The sequence below is a fragment of the Medicago sativa genome, chromosome 2 (assembly GCF_051527215.1).
Source record: "Medicago sativa cultivar Bolivia chromosome 2, Bolivia_mono, whole genome shotgun sequence".
NCBI lineage: Eukaryota > Viridiplantae > Streptophyta > Magnoliopsida > Fabales > Fabaceae > Medicago > Medicago sativa.
Window position 1 is genome coordinate 33,592,862 of NC_140750.1, and position 24,306 is coordinate 33,617,167.

At 36.0% G+C, this 24,306-nt stretch overlaps 1 protein-coding gene and 1 pseudogene across 1 annotated transcript; one reads left to right on the plus strand and one right to left on the minus strand.

The window, feature by feature from the left end:
• Nucleotides 1–1,300: 1,300 nt before the first annotated feature.
• Nucleotides 1,301–2,554, plus strand: LOC146946392 (uncharacterized; annotated as a pseudogene).
• Nucleotides 2,555–9,558: 7,004 nt separating this feature from the next.
• LOC146946393 (F-box/LRR-repeat protein 13-like) lies at nt 9,559–11,651 on the minus strand. Its single transcript, XM_085748897.1, has 3 exons — nt 10,389–11,651; nt 10,117–10,305; nt 9,559–9,870 (listed from the first exon to the last, which is right to left on the minus strand). Exons 1-3 carry the CDS (start codon nt 11,649–11,651, stop codon nt 9,658–9,660), a joined length of 1,665 nt encoding a protein of 554 aa, XP_085605023.1. The 3' UTR covers nt 9,559–9,657.
• Nucleotides 11,652–24,306: the final 12,655 nt, after the last annotated feature.

The window sequence follows — 24,306 nt, forward strand, 5'->3', positions numbered from 1 at the left end:
GATCCTAGCTGACTGACTAGGTCAAATTGCCTCTAAAATAGTCTCGGAGCAGCAGAGGGGATTCATACCTGGGAGGCAAATACATGATTGTATTATTACTGCTTCTGAAGCAGTCAACATTCTCCACAAAAATTCTGCTGGGGCTGGGATTGCTCTTAAAATTGACATCCGGAAAGCCTTCGACACCATAAATTGGGAATTTTTACTCAAGGTCCTGCAGTGTTTTGGTTTTAACCAATGTTTCTGCAATTGGATTCTTACTGTCCTCAAGTCTGCTAAGCTGTCTGTGAGTGTGAACGGTAAAGCTGTTGGCTTCTTTAGTTGTGCTCAAGGAGTTAGACAGGGGGATCCTCTGTCCCCTCTCCTTTTTTGTTTGGCTGAAGAGGTGCTGAGTAGAGGGTTGGCTAAACTTGCGCAGACTGGCAAAATCACCCAGATAAAAGCTTGCAGAAGCATGTTGATTCCCAGTCATTTTTTGTATACTGACGACGTTTTAATTTTTTGTCAAGGTTCCATAGCTAATATCAAAGAAATTATGAAGTTGTTTGATAAATATGGACAATTTGCTGGTCAGAAAATTAATGCTGGAAAAAGTAAGTTCTACACCTCTCAGGTCCCTCTTTCTAGGAGAAGAGCCATTGCCTCCTTAACAGGATTTGGTCAGGGGAGCTTTCCTTTCATCTATCTTGGGCTACCAATCTTCAAAGGAAGGCCTAAATCCAGTCACTTCAAGGCTATATATGACAGGCTGCTTGCCAAAATGTGCTCTTGGAAAGGCAAACTCCTATCAATCATGGGGAGGGTTCAGTTGGTCAATGCGGTCCTTAGTAGCATGCTTGTCTTCTCTTTTCAAATCTACAGATGGCCTTCCAGTCTTCTCTCCTCTCTCTCTAAGCATATCCGTAATTTTATTTGGAGTGGCAATGTGCATCAAAAGAAAATTTACACGGTTTCTTGGAAAGATATCAGTAGGCCCCACTGTGAAGGTGGTTTGTCTATCAAAGATCCCAGTTTGATGAATAAGGCTGCTCTACTGTTGCTCTACTGGAAACTTTTGACCTCTAGTGAGCAATGGGCTAAGATTTGCAGGGCCAGGTTCATCACACAAGGCAAAGCTAAACAATATCATATCTCTTCTTCCATTTGGCCAGGTGTTAAGTCCTTTGTCTCTGTCATTCAGCAGAATGCCACTTGGTGTGTTGGAAGTGGGGAAAACATTTTCTTTTGGACAGATAAATGGCTAGATAGGAGTATTGTGGATCACTGGAACATTCCTGACAGTATGCACAAGTCCCTAAATATGACTGTTGCTGATTATATAGTAAATGGATGTTGGAGTCTCCCTGAATATTTTGTTCATAGAGATGGGGCGTTAGCAACTCAAATCCTGCAGACCCCTATTCCTTTGGCAAACTTGCAGGATTCTCTTAACTGGACTGATTAGTGGATGGAATCTTAACTAATAAGTTAGCCTATCACTTTCTGCTTAGGCATGGCCCACAGGTCCTTTGGGATAAAATTCTCTGGAATTCCTACATTCCACCTTCCAGGGCTTTCATAACATGGAGGTTGCTGTTAAACAAACTACCTACTGATGAGCACCTAAGAACAAGGGGATGTGTTATTGTCTCTATTTGTTGCTTTTGCAGACAACATGATGAATCTTCCCCTCATATTTTCCTTAGATGCCCCATTATTGTTCAGCTTTGGGACTGGCTTCAGAAGGGTGCTGATGTATCTCTCCTCCTCCATTTTATCTCTTGTTATGAGCACTAGTAGAATTTCCAGCAGGATGGTCAAACAACTTGTTACTTCAGCCATTGTGCATACCATTTGGAGTCTGTGGCTTGAAAGGAACCAGCGGTACTTTTCTAACAAGCAACAAAGCATGAGCTCTCTCTTTAACTCTATTCTGGCAGAAGTTAAGCTCAGTTATAATCTAGTCATTAGCAAAGGAGTTTCCTCTATGCAGGACTTTAAGGTTTCTAGGCTGTTTGGTATCCCTGTAAAAACTAGACACTTTACTACTATTCGGGAAGTCTCCTGGACTCCTCCTCCTGCAGGTTGTATAAAGTTTAACTGTGACGGCTCATCCTTTGGGTCCCCTCCTTGTGGTGCTGTTGGAGTTGTGATTCGTGACTCCTTCTCTAAGTTTTTAGGTGCTTTTGCGCAGAATGTTGGGCATGCAACGCCTCTTGACGCTGAGTTCAGTGCGTGTATGTTCGCTATGGAAAAAGCCTCTGCCTTACATCTATCAGATATCTGGATTGAAACTGACTCTTTAGGGGTTGTTAAGGCTTTTAAATCTCAAGAGGGAGTTCCTTGGAAAATGAAGACTCGCTGGCATAACTGTATGTGCTACTGCAGGCAGATTAATTGTGTTCTCTCACATGTGCTAAGGGAAGGAAATTTGGTGGCGGATTCTTTGGCTAAAAATGGCCAGAATCTGCCCACGTATGCTTCTCTTTGGTGGGACCATCCACCTGCATTCATTTGTTCCCTTCTTCACAGAGATTCACTAGGCCTACCCTACACTAGAGTAGATATGACCTGATTTGTTTCTGCTTGTTAGTTTCTGTTTTGTTCTTTTCTTTTGCTGCTGGATTTTGGTGGTTGTAAACGGTTCAGGCATCACCTGACTCTTTAATTCATTTCATAGCTTTATCAAAAAAAAAAAATCTTCCAATACTACATAGTTAATTTGTAGTCTACCCTATAAAAGGTAACAAAATCAAGAGTCTTAAAACCTTTGGGAGGATGCATCAATATATGAACCCATTAAGGATGAGACTTCATATACACAAGTCCATCAATGAGCTTTAGTTGTATTTCAATATATGTCTTGACTATGTATCCACGAGCTTCCTATATATTATTATTAAATTAAAAAGTTGCACACACTACCAAGACCATAATATCCATACTACATGAAAGTAGAATCCCAACACGAATTTATAATTATATTTAATGTTTGACACATATGAGATAAAATTACGACTTTGTCTATGGAAAAAAAAATAGAGAGGGGTAGCAATTAGAGCTCTCAAAATGGGCTACCCTGCCCGTTTAGAGCCGGCCCTAACTGGCTTCAGGCCGGGCCAAAAAGCCTAGTTGAACAACGAGCTTCAAAAATAATACCCAAGCCCGGCCCTACACAGGCCATAGGCTAAACGGGCCGACCCGTATTAAAATTTACTCTTTTTTTTAGTTGAAGACTGAAGAAGATGAATACTATACTAGAGTTCAAGAACTTCTAGACCAAAGCAGTATTGCTCCTAAACCAGAGAGAACACTTCTCCTAAGTAACTCTTAACGAACTTTCTGAACGACTCTAAGATTTCACTCCTGGCTTTCGAACAGAAGACTCTCCCTAAAAATTAACAGAATACTAACTAACTCTTATTCAATTATCTTCTACAACCTTCTAGAATTCCAGATTTACAATGTAATTATAATGGTTTGAATAACAGCATATATTTGTACAAGTTTCTAAACCTCGTAAACGTTAACGAGATAACACCCTGTTATATAGGTGTCAGCTTCAAAATAACACTTAGTCTCTAACATAAATGATATGCTAGAATAGACAATTAACAACCTTATATGACATGTTCTGTAATATCTCACTTTTAAGATACGAAGAATTACCTGTTAACGATAGTTTAAGCGCGTTTAAGGCTAGGGGTATAATGGTAATTGCGCCTGAGGGACTATTTAAGGACTTTAGTCCAAATTTTTCACACAATCCTCTTCACTTTCTCTCACTAGGGTTTGAAAGAAAGTTTTGCTCTCCCTTCTCTCTAGAAAATCGATCCTCACCATCCTTCTTCTCCCATAATCTTTGTTTCATCCTTCTCCTCTTTGAAATCAAGCATGAGTTGGTTAGGGTTCTTGGTTTTTGGTTAATGATATGATGAAGCAAACCTTTCTATTCCTCTCTACTCATGATTTTCCTTTAATCATCTCCTAATCTTTCAAGAAGTTGAAGTTTAAGCAAGGCTAGGGTTTGGTGTTTGTTGGTAACAAGTTGGAAGCAAGCTTCACCAACATCCATCTCTTCTCTAGGGTTTTGGACTTAGGGTTTGCTGTCAAGGTTTCCAAGTTGTGGTCTTGATTTGAGGATATTTTAAGGTGCGTTCTAGAGTAGTTTCATTCCATGGTATGAGTGTTAAAGCTTACAAGAAAACTATATATTTTCTATGGTTAATGTATAGGAAAGTTACCCCTTTTATGCCATGCATCTTTATACTTATGAATACTTGCATAATAGCTGATTTACAGGTTCTATATGACTTCTAGTACTATAGTATGCCTTGGGATGCCTTGCTTTGAGGTTTTTGGGTGCAAAATGTCATTTTTACATGTTCTGAACTGACATAACTCGCCACGGCGAGCTAGTAGTGCGAATGGGGGGTTCCACTCGCCCCCAACTCGCCTAGGCGAGTAACTACTCGCCTCCCACACCATTTTACTCGCCATGGCGAGCAGACAATGGGGGAGACTCCTTGTTTTGCTCATCATGGGTGGTTTGGGCGTTTTGCGTGCGGTTCTCTTAGAGCAAATCTTGAAATGGTAACCCCTCAATTCAAGACACCAAGGCATAGTTTCCAAAAGAATGTTTCTTGAATGCTAAGCAAGTATTCATTATGCATAAATGAGCATGGCATACGAGGGAGTTTATTAGATAAGTTGAATGGGCATTATGCAATAGTGCAGGCGGGAAATGGAACTAGAGCCTCGACGTAGATGTTGAGAACTAGGATGTAGATCATGATTAATTATGTTAAGGGTAATGAATGTCTTTTATGCTTATGAACTTATATGTATTACCCTAAGGATCGATCAAGGATCCGAGTTAAAGGAATTTAACTCGAGTGGTTATAAATTAATCATTCATGTATGCATAAGATTATGACTAATACAAGATGTAGGTGTTCGTGTCTCTCGCTATCCACGTTAGGGGGATACGAGAGGTTCTCGACCTAAGGGGAACGGTTCAAGCTGCAAGGGACCCGCACGACACCGAGGGAGTCCGATGTACGTACATCGATCATGTATGGGAGTGTACTTGGGGTTACTCCACCCGGGACTCTCCGTAAAACGAACCAAGATTATGTTTGATTGTTCAACCCTAACTTAATGATATAATGAATGTGTTAATGCATGATTATGATTTGATGATAGATATGAGCAAGTTATAAAAGATTGCCAAGGACGATCTTAGGATACCCTATTCGTCCGGTATAGGCTGTGCCATGATTTGATTCATGTTTAGGCTTAGATACATTTAGCGTATCATAGCAAAGCGGTGCTAGGAACCCTTGACCGCCATGGCACGTATAAGAATATCAAACCTATAACAAATAGGAAAGACCTAAGATGGGTTATAGCATGCACGACCGTCAAAGGTACAAGTCCACACACGTATAATCAACCGCCAGGTTGTAAAGTAGACACGTGATAACCATAGGTTATCCCCGAGGTTATCACTAGCCTAGGGCTAGGAAGAACTCACTGAGACATTATGTCTCACCCAACTCCTTTTTGTTCAGGCTCACAGGTTGCGCAAGGAAAAGGTAAAGAAAAAGTCTTGGATCGATCGTGACTTCATGGAATCTCTATGTTGTGAATTAGAGACGCATATGTTATATTATAAGATATGTATTATGGGTCTTGTAGCTACCCTATGAATGTTAAACCTTTTGGTGTAATAATGTAATATAGTAGCTTTGGATGGTGTTGTAACTGAACTTCCGACTTGATGTCGTGTTTTGTATTTGTATAATTAATGTATCCAATGCCAGTTTAACGCTTATTTGAATATTCTAGACACTTTCAAATTTAGGCGTTACATGTTCAATTTTCATAACAATGACAAACTCAATAAGTAAATTAAGATAATCTCCAATGCACATCAGTGTAGCAAATGCCATCATAAAAAAAAAAAAAAAATAAATGACATGAAGTGTAGCAACTTTTCATCCTCTATACCATTATGACTTAATTTGTTAAGCTACCGATGTGAACGACTTGGATCGAGCAGCATCTCTTGTAGTTTTCTTACTTTGCAGCATCTCTTTGGTCCAATTCTTCTTCATTTACCATTCATTTGAGGCTTGAAACTTGAAAACAAATTTTCTGTAAGGTATAAAACAAATGTTCAGTGAGTATAATAATATATGTGAATAGAAGGAGGGAAATATTCAACTCCAATACTTAATCATTGCTGGATATTACAAACCAAATATTGGATGACATCTATGTATGTAAGATCTTAAAAGAGTCGTTACATTGCCGGATATTACAGTACTATTACTATATACATGACTTTGCAAAGCTGCAAAAAAACCAACCTTCATGACACCTCAAAGGTATTGTGCATTTTAAATGTTTAAGATTGAAAAGATTCATGCTAATGTATAAGATATTCTGAACTTTACTAGTACATAGACTGCTATGATATCTCTATTCCCCACCAAAACCAACCTTCTCTTCAATCAACTTACTCTTCAATTCCTTCCAGAAAATATATGCTATGTCAGACTACGAGCTCCCAGTTCTAGTGTGAATATATTAAATGAATTTAATTGTAATCTAGTCTAACTTGAATTCTATTACTGAACAAATATAATGAACAAATTCAATTATAACCTTGTCTGAACAGCATATGATACATGATCAGATTTCAATTATGGCAAGATTGATCAGATTTTAATAGCCATACATAAAAATGATAATAAAATTCCAAATTAATTAAATTCAAGCAAAACAAGATCTGACAAACTTGAGTGAATGAGAAACATTACACTTGAAAATTTAAAAATGATTGATGAACAAGAATTGTTAGAGAATCTACTAACAAAAAAATTGAAAGAAGATCATAATAGGAACTTACTATCAAAACAGCAATAGAAGGCATTGGTAGTTTTAGCCTCTACTTTATTATCTCTCCTATTATAGAGAACAACTTGTTGTTTATTGCTTGCCAATATCAGTGAATCACCAAAAAAGTGTAATGGCAACAAATGACAATATCCAGAGTGACCATTGATGTGAAATAGATTTTGATAACTAAATTTAAACAATTTAGTCCAAGACGCTTCAACTCGAAATTCTCTCATTTGCCACATAACAAAATTATTTTCCTTGGAACAATTGCTAAAACAAAGACAATTCATCAGCACGGAAACAATTGGCATAAAAACTGGCACTTCATCAAAATCTCGAGGGGGAAGCAATTGTGTGTAAGTCTCTGTTCCCAAATCAAGTGAGATAATCACAAATTGATCAATGGTTAGATTAAGATGGTCCCATTCATCACAATCATAACTGCTATAAATTTTTGTTAATTTTGGTCCAAATATCCCGTGTTAAATGCCTTTTTTATATTAACAAAGCCCACATCCATCAAACTCGGCATGTTTTTACATTTTGTTTGCTCAAGAATCTCAGATTAAATGGACACCCATCACAACACCCCACCCAATGTTAAGCATTTTAATTTCCAATTCTATAATTATCTTACAACCTTTCAACCAATATTTTCTGTTGAAAGGACAACCAGACTGAAAAAACAAATGCCTTAAACTCGGATTCATTTGAGTCTTTTAAACCAATTGACGTTGCAAACATCGGCTTCATCTCTCACAATGAATTCCTCAGCACACCACCTATACGCACAGATTCCGGCTTCCCTTTTGACGATCCATCCACATTCCATGTCCGAACATTTCGTGGAAGGGGAGACCATACTGCTGACAATCTACTGCCAACAATCTCTTTCTATGTTTTAATATCTTGAATTTTATACAAATGGACCGCGTGATACACACATATTCTATGAAGGGTTTGAGACTTTAGAGACCACCTATCTAATCCCCAACACCACATCACATTGGCAACAAGCTGCCATGACAACTTCTGATAAATCCTATCCCCCTCTTACGAAAACGCTCCTAACAATCATCACCTAATAACACCACCAGAGCACTACCAATAAAAAATCTTAGGCCTAAAATCAAGGACTCCATCATCTGATCCAAAACCTGATTCGAAGTTTGATTTAAAAAAACACTTGCTGGTTCCAATCCATTTGTACGCAATATGCCATATATCAAGAAATCTCAACACAAGTATAATAATCATATACTCTTTAGAGAGCAAGTAAAAAATTTCTTAGAAACTATATACAACCACAATGCAATAAAGAAGGCGCAGTACAGTTTTTATAATAGTACAAGTGCAATGGTTTTTTTTTCATTGGCAAAATTCCGCAGTGATCGAAGCAAACATAGAAGTTAACTAAAAGTTAGAGAGACAGTTGAGTAGTGAAGAAGAAGAAGATGAGCGTTATGTTGTTTGATTAATCTTGGACAACACCTGACATTCAGTGATGGATTAGGGCATATCTTATTACCATATGTGAACTTCTGTTTGCGGCAGACGCCAATTTTTGAGTCACCTGTAAAATATAATTTATTTGACAAGATTATCAGATCATGTAATTATGACTCTCTCTCCCTCCCTCCTCTCCTTCTCCCTTCCAAAATAATAATGACTCCTGAGAATTCTGATTATAGCATATAATAGTTTTTGTCGCTGTTTGTTACAGCGTAGGAAGAAAATGACCATCGTTTTTGTCGCTTTTTTTCTTGTACAAAAATCAAAACGTGGTCTAATTTGCTGAACTGATTGAACCACCACTTTTGTCCGATTGTAGTGATTTTTTACCAGGTTTAACGGCTCTCTATTTAATTTTATAGCAGAGTGGCTTTCAATACTATTGAACCAGATGCAGATTCGGTTCTCGGTTCAACCGGCCGATCTGTTCCGATTTTCACTACCTTGCTTAAACATTTGGTCTCAGATTCACCTAGAGGCATCAAAGCAAAACGAATCAATCGACACAGAACAGCAGTTGCAAAATGTAAAACGTTTACGAAAGAAGAAAAAGTAAAAACAGATTATAAACATTGAAGAGGAAAAATAGAGATTAACACCAATCAATGATTATTATTGAATAAATAATAAAGAGTAAATAGTCATTTTAGTATTTTAAATTGTAATTTTCAAGCATTTTAGTTTATTGGTCTCTGAAAATATCAATACGTTACATTGGAAAATACCATTACTTTAATTCTTTCAAACACCACAATTTTAAAGGTCTCATGTTTGTTTTGATATACTCCTCTTCAAAAGACTATTAAAGGTTAAAATAAATCTTCACTCAGTGGTAATCAAAGTTTATTAAAGAAATAGTTTGGCGAATGAAAATAGTTTGGCGAATGAACTAAATTGATTGAAACTCTTTAATTTAAGAGGTAGTTTAAAAAAGGGCAACCCGGTGCACTAAAACTCCAGCATACACAGGGCCCGGGAAGGGATCCCACCATTTGGTGTATTGCACGCAACCTTACCATATTTTTTACACAAGAGGTAGTTTACTGTGTCGTAAATTTGTGGAACTAAATTGATTGATTATAACAATTTCAGTTAATTCAATAATAAGGAGGAACACATATCACAGAAAGGAAGAGGAGAGAAGCGAAGAAATGTAGATACTTTGATTAACCAATTTATTCAACAAGTTACTTGCTCAAAAAATTTAATTGAAACATACTGTACGAAAAACATTATACTTTATTGATCATAACAACATTAAAATTCCAGACTAAAGCTTATACTTTCTTGAGGTGGAAAAGTTAGTACACAAGCTTGCAACGATTCCAAAATGGTCTTAAAATCAACATTCTCATCGATCTTCACAGTGCTCGTGACTTTCACATCCTTCAAGTCATGCCACCAACACTTTGTATCATCAGAACTACAAAAGCAGTCATTCTCTTTTCTCATCAACGTCGCATAGAAAAACTGCAGTTATTGACGATTAACACAATATAGTTAGAACTCAAAAGATACACATAACATTTATATTGATAAAAATATAATCATTCTAAGCATAAACGCAACATGTTCGACATAAAAGGAAAACATGGCATAAAAGGAAAACAAGTTTCTTTTCCCCCTTCAGTCATATAGGACAATCACAATATGTTATGAAAGAAATTGCTCAAAGCAGAACTTCAAATTTAAAGAACATGGGAGACAATGACATACCTCAACGAATGCTTTGTTGCGCGAAAAAGAATAGAACCTCAAAGAAATAGTTGCAGGACAACAACTTGAAAGTAAGATATTTACTAGAGACGAGAACATATATTCATAATTAGGAACATCTTCTATGATCAAGTTTTTGATTCTTGGCGGAGGAGATGAAACCTGCAAGGCAACTAGGTCCAATGCATCCTACATAATCCAGGGAAGGTATACACAAAAATCAATAAACAAACTGAATTAACCAATGAATCAAGTAGCTATTTCATACTCACCACATTTGATGCACTGATGAATAGAGATAGTGATGTCAAAATATTGTTAGGTTTAATGTTTTGCACAAATTCCCTCAAGTTGCAAAGATCATCATAATCGACCGCAATTTGAATATTGACTTCCAGCTGACTAGAATTTCTCAAAAAAGATATAGTAGGTTTTGAAACACCAATACCATTATATCCAAGTGACAGTAGATTTGGAGCATCAATATTAACCTCCTTCAAGTTAAAGCAACGCGAAAACTCCAACCTCTTAAGTCGAACACTTGAAATATCAATCCTCTCAGCAATTGCACATTTTTTAAATTCCAAACTCTCAAGAAAAGGGAATTTTGGAAACAATTCAAGAAACCACTTGTCTGTCAAAAAAGTACTTGCCACAGACTGCAAGTATAACTCTTTCAAATTTCTACACCTATCAAAATCAATAAAAACAATCATAGATGGTGCTCTGTAATTATCATCCTCAGGACAGTAACATAAATTCTCAAGACTCGAGGCATCAATAGAAACATATTGTATTCCTGAAACATCAACACTCTTGAGATTTTGCAGACCACTAATGCTTAAAGACTTCATTAACTCCATTGTACCAACACCAGAACTTAACACATAACATGATTTCAAAGTTATATATTCAAGCAAAGGACAAAGAGAAATGAGGTGGTTAATTGCATGTTCATCTCCCAAATGCACACGCCTTAGTGACAATACCCTCAAAGAGAGACACTTGATTGAATAATTCATGAATATTGGATCAATCTCTATAAACCCATCCAACACCAACTTTGTAAGTGATTTGGCTTCAATGACACTTATTGGCAAGACATGGTATTCGCATTGGTGTTGATTGACCGATAAGTTTTGGTAATACTGTAGTACCTCAACACCACATTCACAAGCCAATTTCAACCAAATATTAATATCGTTTGATATATGGTGAAGCTTTAAACGGAACACATCGAGCTTAAATTCTTTGATAGTCAAGCCTTGATCACGAAATTTTAGCATTCTCCATTTCACGTAATCACAAAATTCTAAGGTCTTTCTCTTCCTCTCACTATGTTCTATTGGTTCTGCTTGAGGCATTCCTGGGATTTTAATATCACTAATAGACAAGATAGGAAAAGTATACCATGTGTCTAACCAAGCCTTGGACAAAACACTTGTTCTAGCACGATCTTTCTCTGGTAACCTTAACAAAATGCAATGAAGAATTATTTTTGGCAGACTCGATAGTCGATCTTCCTCAAGCTCCATTTATGTTCTGAAATCAACAACATAAAAAAGAATGTTGAATTGGGAAATATTTTATATCGTGAATGTAGGTAAATCAAAATAGACCTAGTCTTCTGAAACCCTTAAAAGTTCTCTTCTGAAACAGACCATAAAGAATTTCATAGTTATGTATATAAATTTCAAAGTGGTAAAAGTTTGATATTAAGTAAGCATAGAAACAAATTGAGTAAACAAAACAAAACTGCTCTCAAAGTGAAATACAAAAACAATAACTCAGAACTCTCAAACCGAAGCTCTATAAAGAGTAAGAAACATATTATGTAGGGTTAATAACACATTATGAAGCACGGATGTTGACATAGCACCGTACACAACACAAACATTGACACGCCGACACTGGAAATAATTTGAAAAAAATCATTTAATTAAGTGGAATTATATGTGTCAGTCTCGTGTCGGTGTCGAACACGACACGTCACGGGGAAACTTATAATCCGAGGAGTGTCTGTGTTTACTAACACAAAAGGAAAACTATGAACACAAATCACAAACAATTGAGAAGTCAACGATGATGAGAAATGATGAGAAGTGATATTGTTACCAGCTAAAAACCCTAAATTTCTACCATCGTGTGATGATTGAGAAAACCCTTTTTTGCTGCGGGAGATTAGAGTTTAGGGTGGAGAAGTGTACTTATACATAAGTTTGTTTTTCTTTCCCTATGAATAAGGTATCTTTGTTTTTTGAGGCTAGTTTGGAAACAGTAGATTTCCTTTTCCCACCCTCTATATCTTGGATCAGATTCTGAAGTGTTTCTTTTAGGGGTACTTCTGAAATGTTCTAAAACATTTTGACACCGTTCAAATTATATTATCCAAAATCATGAGGACATGCGAAAAGCTAGTGGGGTGAAAAAAGAAATTCTCCATCTTTTTTTTTGGTGGTGGCCGGGGTTCGAACCCGGAACCTTGCATACATTATGCATTCTCCATCTAGTACCTTAGTATTTCATCCAAGCATTTTGTGTTTTTTAAAATTTTATTTTATTTTAAATAATTTAATGCAAAAAATATGCAAGGTTCGGGGTTCAAACCCCGGTCACTACCAAAAAAAAAAAATTGGATATTGAATATATATTCAACAAAAAATTTAAAGGTATCATTTTGTTCACCGTACTTTAGTTGTATACGTGTGGAAATTGTTGATTCGTCTCGAGATTATACTCATTAAGCACTCACTCCATTAAAATTTACAAACAAATAAAGGGTTTGTCTAACATGTTCAATATTAAAAATAATAACTTATTATTAAAAAACAACAATTATTTATTTAAAACTACATATTTAATGTAAAATGTACAAGGTGGTGAAAGTCATTAACAAGGTGGCATATGAACTTGCTCTGCCAGATTCTGCGCGAATCCACCCTGTTTTTTACTTGTCCAACAAACCTTTTCATGGATCAACACCCATTGTCATTATGCCACTGTCACTGGCACGTTAGTGGAGTTGCAACCTCTAGTCGTTCTAGCCAACAGAGTTGTGCGTACCAGCACGAAAGAACAACTTCAAGTTCTGATCCAATGGTCTGGACTCACGCCACAAGAAGCTACATGGGAAGACATGGCAACATTGAAGACACGCTTCCCATGTCTGAACCTTGAGGACATGGTTCTGTCTGAAGATCAGGGTATTGATCATAGTCACCAAATACGCAATTCGTCGGTACGTGGTACGAGTACGCGGTACGCGGTTTGCATTATGTCAAGAATTCGGTACGTGAGGGGGTATACAGAGTCGGTTCGCTTGGGTTCGTATTATACATGTTGATATCTTAATAATTATACTATCAACAAATTTTGGTCAAATTTTAAAAATAAAAATACAAATTTTGGTCTAATTAAAATTTAAAATTAAATAGTCGCCTTTTTTTATATCAAAATATGAAGGAAAAAAAAATAACATTAGAAATTAGATTTGGAGAGTTGTGTATCTAATAAGGTCACGTGGGGGATAATTTGCTTCAGCAGTACCCAATTTTTTAATTGTTTTTTTCATAGAAAAAAGAAAAATAAGAAAAGTCTGACACCGTTTTGTTTTCTCTTTCCATGTTCCCAAAGCCAAAACCACTTCATCTTTCCCTTCCGCTGTTTTCAAAACCGCTCCATCTTCTTCTTCTTCCCTGTTTTCTCTTTCTGGTGGCTGCTCCGATCTTCTTCCTCACCGGTTCGTCACTTTCAACGTACTAGAAAAGGAATTGGCACGAATTGGTACGGAAAAGAACCGCGAACCGGTACGCACGAATTGGTTCGCGGTTCTCATGTGGATCGACGAATTCTGTGACTATGGTATTGATACAAGTACAAAAGACACTACTGCTGCTAGTACAAAGGAGACTGTTGTTGAACCGAAGGTGGATAAAGGTACCGTGCCATCCAGAGAAAAAAGAGTGATCAAAAGCCCAACATGGCTTAAAGACAATGACACCAATAAGTCCAAAAAGAACGATGCCAGCAAATGATCAGAAGAAGCTTCTAGTGGTTAATTGAACTAGTTACTAGATTTATCACTTGTTAGAATATTTTTAGTTGCACTTTTATCGGATCACTGGACACCTGCTATCAGAGTTGTTACAGTAGCCTCTATATAATATCTCTATCATTGAATATTAAGAGAAGGTGAAAATTTGGATTAGTCCACTTTTTTTTTTGTGTTGCTTCCTTCTCTTAATTCTGGAGCCTATTCCAAGCTCGAATTGGAACTTCTGTTTTAACACTCTTGCAACAACCACGGTCGCATCTCTAATTTTGGGTGAAAATATGCTTTAAATAGGCAAGTTCCTGTGCACAGCATGCATCAGGCGCATGGCTTAAAAACATCAAAAAGTTGTTTTTTTATTAACAGCGTGTGTGGGACTCATGGGTTTCAAGTTGTTGGGTCTTCATAATCTTCATGTAGTTGATCTTTTAGATTCCACAACTTCCATGAGATGTCTTGGTTGGCTTAATTCCATGATCTAGTGCTCGTTCATGAAATACAGTAGTTTGAGTAATTTGTGGAGAAATAGAATTGATAAGCCACGAATGAATGAGAGGTTACAATATTCCCAAGCACTACAACTCAGATCATCAAAAGCAGGAATTGGAATTGATCCATCAATGAAGACGAGTTTGTTCTTCGCACCAAGAGCGCGTTGCACGGATCTTCTTCAAGCAAGATGATTCAAACTAGTGAGAAGAGCAGTTATAGTCACAGAATCTGGACCTTCGCTTGGATGAGCGTGAAACACATAATCATTAGTTGATTGTACTTGTCGCAAACCTGCTTGAATCCGACATGGAGGCACGATGATGAACTCGAATCAAAGAGATCGGTGAAGATGACGAACACAATTACCACAAACAAAGAGAAAATATGATGAAAAGTTGAAGAACCTTGTGAAACAATAAACTTCAATTGATGACAAAAAAAGAAAAATTCTTCAAATTGAAGAAGAATTACTAAAGATTTTGCTGAAAACACAAATAAATCAATAAGGTGTAAGAAAATTGATGAAAATCCATGAAGAGAGAAAAATGTGATGAACGCAGCGGAAAAGGTTAGTTAGGATTGTAACAACCTCTCTTGAAAGAGGAAATGATATCATAATATGAAATGAGAGAAATGAGTGTAATTTGGATTGACTGTGAATGAAGAGTGGATTTAGTATTTATATACAAGGCTATTGTACTACTAATATGTATTAAACTTCACTAAAATGTACTACACTATGATGACTTATACTACGAGCTATACTATTGAACTTGCTCCTCTGTCTTAGTATGCTCACGGTGTAATACCCTCCAAAGGTTTCCCCTCCAAAATTCTGCTCGCAAACATACCCCAAATGTCAATAAGAGTTTAAAGGTACATACATTAATGCTGTTATTATTGGGAAGTGCTTGGAAAATTGTTTTGTAGCTTGTGTATTAAAGTGACAATGTATTCATTTCAGCATACAAACATGTCGATATTCATTAAAGCTTGGTTTGCATAAATTTTTATAGAAGTTGTAGACCACAACAATTCGAACCTGTTTGTTTATATAGAATTTGTTCGATAACTAAAGCTTGAAAACATGTTGTCACTAGATTGAGTGACTAATGCCATAGTCAGTATTTTCCTCATGTATATTAGCCTCTCAACAGTAATGCATCAATCTATTTTTGAGTATTTTAGTCTCTAAAACATCTCCTATCTTCACCGCGATATATGCAGTATTGATTAGCAATGAATGTGATAGACACTGCGAATTTATTTGATGAAAATGGTGAGCTTCAAGCTCTTACAATGTTGACGACTGAAAAAGAAAGATGAATACTAACTATATCAGAGTTCATGAACTCCTAGACCAAAGCAGTAACTGTTAATGAACTTTCTGAATGACTCTAAGCTTTCTCTCCCTGTTTTATAACAGAATACTAACGAACTCTTATTCAAGTAGCTTCTATCAGTTCGCATGTATTGGGTCAGTTCATGTATTGGACCCTAGTCTATCAGAATTCCAGATTTACAATGTAATTATCATAGTTTAAACAGATGCATATATTTGTACAAGTTTCTAAACCTTGTAAAAGTTAATGTGAGAACACTCTTATTCTCTAACATATACCATATGCTAGAATAGACAACAACCTTGTATGACATGTTCACTTTTCACAACAATGACAACAAGGCTGGGTGATCTCCAATGCAGATCAATGTAGCAAATGCCATCATAAAAAAAGAACAAAAATAAAACATACATGACATGAAGAGTTTAGCAACCAATGAAAGAAAGAGTTTAGCAATACATGACATGAAAAAACAAAAATAAAACTCATTTCTTGATAAAAAGAATTAAAGTGATGAAGCTTATTCTTAAGTTAACAAGGAAAAATCCTTGATTCATCCACTATACCATTATGACATAATTAGTTAAGCTACCGATGTGAACGACTTGGATCGAGCAGCATCTCTTGTGGTTTTCTTACTTTGCAGCAAGACCTGTCCAATTCTTCTTCATTTACCATTCATTTGAGACTTGAAATTTCAAGACAAATTTTCTGTAAGGAATAAAACAAATGTTCAATGAGTATATTGTTGCAATATTTTATTATTTAATAATATTTCAATATCATTATGTGGGCAAATATCGTAATAATAATTATATTAGTTATTTATCAATTTAGAGTCTTAATTGATTAGTGATCAAATTAAGTAATAAGGCTAATTAGATTTCTATTTTGGATAATTAATTATTTAATTAGTTGATATGGACTCAACATGAGTGGATGTCCGGATGGCCCATTAACGGAATAATGGGAAACCCTAATGGCCATCCAATATAAAAGAGGTTATGGTCCTCAATACACCGGACATGGCAAACTCTCTCTTCTCCCCATCTGAAGAGAACTTGACGCATAAAGGTACCGGTTGAGGAAGAACCAAATCAGTCACCGCTAACCGTGTTGATGTTGATGTTTGTTTCAGATCACCTTCTCTTTGGTTATCATTCTTGGTGAGAGGGATGCTATGAAAGCTTTATTCAGGTATTCCTAATACTTTAATTCTTAATATCTTGATAAATCAAACATGTCGTAGATCCGATCATGATCATGTTCAATATTTTATTTGCTTCCGCTATTGATTCATAATCGTTTAACATATTTTATGAAATCTGTTTTTTTATTAAGACCTAAATTTCCAACAAGTGGTATCAGAGCAGGTCTTCATGTTTGATTTATTAAGTTTTTTGAGTTCTTCCAATTTTTGTTAAGGATTCTTCAATTTGTTTTTATCGTATAAGCCCTAAAATTTTAATTTGGGGATTTTGTCGATCTTAAATTCCACGGTTTGATCGATTTATGTGTATGTACAAACTACCATAAAATTTCTTTTCATTGTGATCATCCCTTATTATTTATTTATATTAATCATGCGAGTTCTCCAATTCATTCTTTCGAATAAACCCCTTCTTCTTATGTTTTATTTGGGAATTTATTTTGTTTGATTTGGTGACGCAACCATTTATTGCTATTTTGCTTTATTTGTGATGACTCGATGATCCAGTAAATATTGTTGCTATTATTCTGTATACTTTTGCGGAAATATATATTATGGATCCATATGCTATGCAGCTTTGGTAATTTTGCTTTGTTGAAGTTTGGCTAGAAACTCTTACTTTGATTTCCAAATATTTTGTGTTTAAAATTACTTTTTATGAATTGCTTTAAACAAATATATAAAGGGTATTAATTTGGTTATAATACGTATTTGCCTTCGTATTATTTGAATTGGAGATTGATTTAAAGTCTGCATCGATTCTTGTAAGACCCGTAATTTAACTATGACTAAATCTAGGGCTTTATACTGGTTGAGCAATTTTACTATGTGAGATCTGGAATTGATTCACATACGTTGTTTTCTACTATGTGTGATTGAGTATGATGTTCATAATGTTTGTTAAGCATGAATATGTTTTCGCCTACAAATAAAATATTATTGGACCTTCGGAGTCATTAATATTCATTCAGGAAATTTACTTGTCATTGAGATGACGTTTTGGGAAATTTAGGAATATTATACCCGCGAGTTGAGAAAAGTTCCGATAAGAAAATAAATCATCGCGGGATATCAAAATTTATTCCGCACAAAGTGTATATTATTATTATTATTATTATTATTATTATTATTATTATTATTATTATTATTATTATTATTATTCGGAATCAAGAGAAATATTACTTTTGCTTCGCGAGAGTTAGTTTAGAAGAGTTAGCGACATATAATGAGACGCATTTGATTAGAGACTTGGGGACTAAGTTAAATCACAAATAAATATCTAGAATAATACATATTAAACCATTAACTTATACTTGGCCCAACATTAGCCACGTGATTACTAATAACAATAGGTGGTTAAGAAGCATTTGGCTTTTCTATAAGTAGATAATCATACCTCAATTATTTTTTTTACGTTCTCTCACTCCTAAAAGCTTCTTTGGGTCTTTAGTATTTTGTTAGCAAGAAGAGCAAGGATAGAGGTAACAGTGCTATACCTTCTTTTATGCTTTCCTTAATAAAAATTCCTACACTAGTTTAAGGTCAAGTTTTCTTCATTTTTATAGATCTAGTGTTAGATCTAAATGCACAAAAAGTTTTCTCCATTTCGTTCCAAGCTGGCCTTATTAACCACTCATAAGAATAAGAGTTTTTGTTTAACAAAATAAGAAAGAAAGAAAACCCCAAATTAGTTGGTAATAAAAGCTCATAATATATATATGTCGTGATCCTTAGATTTTGAAAACAACAAGTTTGTTTTGTTACTAGAGTTTATATATTCCTTTTAAATCAATGATTATTGTAGAGAGTGATACTTAATATTGATTTGTGGAAAACTTATATTTTGATCAAGTTATGGACTGTAGTTTATCATGTTGTTGTTGATTTAAAATGGTCTTTGTGTTTTAGAAGCTCTATCTTTTCAAATTTCCTTTGGCCAAAGTTATAGCTACATGGCTTATGATTATATAAAGTTGAACGAAAATATTATTTTCTGGATTATGAAAATATTATTATTTTTGAAAAATGTCGTTGATTTTTCTTGTGTGTTCATATGGTTATAGGAAAATTTATGATCGGATTGTTTTTAAAATTTTAGCATTTTTGGAAATAATTGTCCGGATGAAAGGGCTGAACCGTACAAGGGCATTTTCATCATTTTAAAACTGTTGAAATGTGAAAATGAGTTGACCAATGGATTTGCGTCGTCGTGATGGTCGAAATGGACCTATGGTTCGCAATGTTTCGATGACGAATGAATTTATTATGATTTTCTGAAAATAATGTGTCTGAGCTAACTCTGGAAGTGACTGCTGACACTATCAGAGTTCGAATTTTTTATGTTTAAACTGTTGAATGGTGAAAATATTTTGTCTGTGAATTTGTGTTAGGTTGACAGAGCCAGAGGCTCTGGTATGCGATGTAAACACAAAGGAGACTTTGTCGAAAATTCGTCAGATTCATTTTATCTTATTTTCGAGTGGTTTTGAAAAGAGGGTTCAAAACGGATAATATTTTGGGATTCACCTGAACATGAAAAGTATTTGTCAAATTGTTTGGAAATCTTTAAGGTCTCTCAGAAGACTTAGAGTATTTGAGAAAATATTTCCTTGGGTGATTTTAAGGAAAACATGCAATTTAAATTAGTCTCATCGAAGTATTTGGAGAATATTTTAGAAACATTGTTATTTCGAAAATTGTCTAAAGAACAAAATGTTTTGAGTAGATAAATTTTCGAAAGAAAAGTCTCTGATGAGAGAGAGTTCTCCATAGTTACTTTTGTCAAATTTATGGTGATTAAGTGTTTTGAGAGGTTTTGAGACGAAGGCTCTTTTGGAAAACATTTTATTTAAGTTTTTGGAATTATTGAAGTTGATCATATTTCCGAGTGAGTTAAATTTCGCTTAGAACGGGTAGAATGCTTTAGAGTCGATATTTACCTAAGTCACTGTATCTGCTAGGATACTTAGCTCGAGGGTTTAGAGACGTTCCTGTTGTAGACGCTTACGAGTGTAGAGCAGTACGTTGTAAGGAATGCTTTGCTCAGGTAAGGGGCACTTTCTTCAACATCATAGTTACTTAAATGCCTGGATGGTGTATGTGTTATTGTGTGTATTATGAATATGATATGTTAAGTGAATGTGTTTGCCCATTGTGGGATTTTTTTGCAATCAACTTGATTATGATATGTTGATGTGCGTTGCTTTCATATGATTTGTGAATAAATATATGAAATGCATGTTGATTCATGAATATCACACATTGATCAATCAAAGAGAAATTCAACAACTAAAAGAGAGATCGATTCTTTGGGATCTATCGCTTACTTGCGTTCAATGAATGAAGTTTGCTCTTTCGAAAATCGATTAGATAGCAATGTTACTCTGAGTTCCTGCTTCACTAACGCGGCTGATAGAAAAGGAAAATCTTCCATTAGGAGCTGTTGGTCTTATAGAAGTAACTGGTGTTTTTAGCCGTAACCCCTGTTACCACGTAGGAGTTCTTAAAGCTTCAGGTTCGAAATCTCTCGTCTTTTACTTTGCGACGAACGAGCAAATCTTAAAAGCAAGCAGGAAACTGTTCTTATTTTATTAAATGGTAATCCCTATAAAGCCCATCCAGAGTATTAGGATGGGTTTGTTAGTCCGTTGGACGCACGGGTCTTATAGTACGCGGTAATTCGTGGAGACGCACGAACGCGCGGGGTGTGGACTGCCGTGAAGGAAACCACCTTAAATCTATGAGATTGGGTCTTATAATACGCGGTAGTTCGTGGAGACGCACGAACGCGCGGGGTGTGGACTGCCGTGAAGGAACCCACCTTAAATCTGGTCTTATAGTACGCGGTAGTCTGTGGAGACGCACGGACGCGCGGGGTGTGGACTGCCGTGAAGGAACCCACCTTAAATATATGAGAATCATGATTTTCTTACCCTCTGCGGAGTGGATTATTCCGGAATCATTTGCATGTGATAGGCCAGTGGAGGTTGTATCACACATGTAGAGTCTGCATTTGCTAAGCTAATTGTGCATCATTATATTTTGTGTGAGGAATGTTTATGATGATGCCATTTACCATGCTAGTATATATACTTGCAGTATTTTTGTAATTATGTTGTTATTAGATCGTGACCCTTTACATTAATCCACGGATCGGGCTTTGCCCCATATCCAAATAGGGAGTGTGCTTTGCGGGAATAGCAAAGGCTTTGAAGGTGTAGCAGTTTGGCAGTCAGGCTTGATGCCATTGGTGGGATCTTGTACCATGTCATCCCAGTTCAGAGTTAAGGATCAGCTTAGATGTTTTACTTGCGGTGTCTTATGTTTATGTAATTTTACTTCTTTTGTTTGGGCATCGCTGTAAATGATACTACCATGAGAAATGAATACTCGAACACTATTTTACGCTTTCGTAGTGCATGATTTGATAGTAAAAGCTCATTGCCTAATATTGTTTTATAAAATGTGACATTTGATTCAGATTGTATTGTTGGTAATGCTTTCATAATGTTTTACTTACTCTGATTTTAAATTAAAGACAATCCTGAATCCTTTAGTGCATGGCATTGAGTTGTTTTAAAAAAAAATGCACTCCTGTTTTGAAAATCGGGCCGTTACATTGTGGTATCAGAGCATGGTAGTAGATTTACTTCAAGGGTTGTGAGTCGGGTGTCCTAAGCTGATCAAGAGTCGGGTTTAGTACGCATAAGTGTTTGGTGTCCTATGTGCTTTGTTTTAAATCAAGTATGATATGCTTATTTAGTTGTTTATTCCTTTATGTGGAGAAATGTGTTTTAGCCCCTTTGTAAAAAGAGTAGCTAGAACCTAAAGCATTAGTTGATTGTGGTCAACGATTGTTCCTGATCCCCTTTTGATGCAATGGTCTAGAGAGGACAAGTTTGCAGTAAGTTAGAATTGAGATGGGTTCAGACTAGTACCAAGGTTTGGGAGCTACCTTGACTGGCAGTCACTCACGAGTGTTATGTTGGGATCGGTGAACGCTCGATTGATGGAAAGTCTGTTGGAAAGAGAAAAGTTTGAGAAACTTTGAAGAGGGCATTTGATGTATTCTTCGGTGAATTTCAAGATGAGACAGAACAAAGTTGGTAATTGGTGAAGTGATGTGACCACAGTGGTGGTGCATTAAGAAGAGTTGTCAGTCATGACGTATGTGAAGTCTTGAATACGAGCTGAGGTACTTTTTTTTTGGAGCTAAAGGGGTGCCGCATGTTGAAGCGATTAGACTTCGTAATGCGAAGTAAAGGATTGAAAGGTAGTAGTTGCCTTGGAATGTGAGACTAGGTGCCCGAGGTAGTTTAGATTCGAGACTTAGATCTTTTAATGATGGATATCTTGAGGAGAAAGGTTTGAAACAAAGTGTTTGCAGATGGGTGTTGACATCTGTATGATCTAAGAGAATCAGAAGTATGGGTGTTGTTGGGGAATGAGCTTTGAGGAGTTGTACAGTTGCGCGAGTGTTAAGACCGTTAAGACTGTTGAGCACCGGGAGAGTCTGAACATTCGTAACGCTTGGGTGGAATTAGAGTGATGGTTTGATTGATAACCCTGAGGCGGTTAGAGATTTTATCGGCTAGATTTTGGGTGGTGAACCAAGAGATACGTTGGACTTAATATGTAGTGATTCATCTTAGATTAGGTGGAGGTGAATTGAATGTTATGGGAACTTAAATAGGATTTATTCCATGACTAAGCGTGAACAATGTGTTTCACTTATCAGATTGTTTTCGTGATTGGATGAGTTGTTCTTGAACAAGTTAATCGTTGGGATTTTGGTTATGAGTTTCAATTGTTTGTGAGATAAGTGAAGTGTGTGATTTCGGCAGTACTTTGACGTAAAGCCGTAAAGTAAATTTTTGGAGTTAGGTATGCTTTGAGAGGAACCTAACAGTTTAAGAGAACGCGACAAAATTCAAGATTGGACCGAGTAATATTTTGAGATGTAATGGGAGAAAGTGAGTACCAGACATTTGGGAATCTAAGGAAACAAATTTTAGAAGGAGACCTTGATAGTATGATGGGAGCTTGTCGATGAGTGAAGAAGTGTATCTACGTTAGTAACCGAAAGTTGTCTATGGGAGGTGAATTATTTTGGATAAAAAGGATTCCATGATTTTTGGATAAGTCTTGACGACTCAAGTGAAATGAGAAAATTATAAGATTATTCCGCTATGACTATAATCGTTAAAGAAAGGAGAAGTTTGGATCATGTACGTTTATAAAATAACCCAACATAACTTTGAATCGGTTATGGTTTTGGATTTTGACCAGTGAGTCAAAAAGGATGAAGTTGAGGTATCTGCAAAGAGGGTAGTGCCTACAAAGTAGTTACTCGACAGGTTAGTGTTCGACATGGACAAGAGAGTAAAGGCAGTCTAAGAATTGAGGAAATGTTGGAATCAAAAGGAAATTTAAGTGACTACGGTGATGGACTCCGCCAAGGTTCGGGATGCGTTATGAGTATTAGTTGGAAGATATGACTTGCAAGATTGAGAATTTATGAAGGAATTGTTACACACACGATTTGGAACTTGCCACTATGGTATTGAATTTTGGACTTAAGGGCATTGTTTCATCGATGTTAACAATGTATATTTATTGTGTGTAGCCGACTGAAAAAGTAAGTACTTTTGAGTGGAAGAACTCAAGTCTGGTAAGGAATGATTGCAGGAAATCCATGAGGATGTTAAAGTTGTACTTACGAGTTTCAGAAAGGTAGGACGAATGAGTTCTAAGTAGAGTTATGAGGATTTCGTCTATGATGAAACAGTTAGTGAAGTATACCAAGACGTGATATAAGCACGTTAAGAAACCAATGATTTGAGATGTTGGTAACATTGATAGTTGAACAATGATGAGAATGGAAGTGTTTCAACATATATTTTGGATATGGAATTTCATGAGAATCCTGAAAGTTGAAATGGGTTAAGATTGATATGGATTATTGAAAAGAGGCTAGGAGTTTACGGGAGGAAAGACTTGTTTGGGACATCACATGGTTATTTAAGGAAAGTATAAAGAGTTCATGTGAGGATAAACGTTGATTCGGGGAAGGAAATAATTTTGGTTAAGGTATG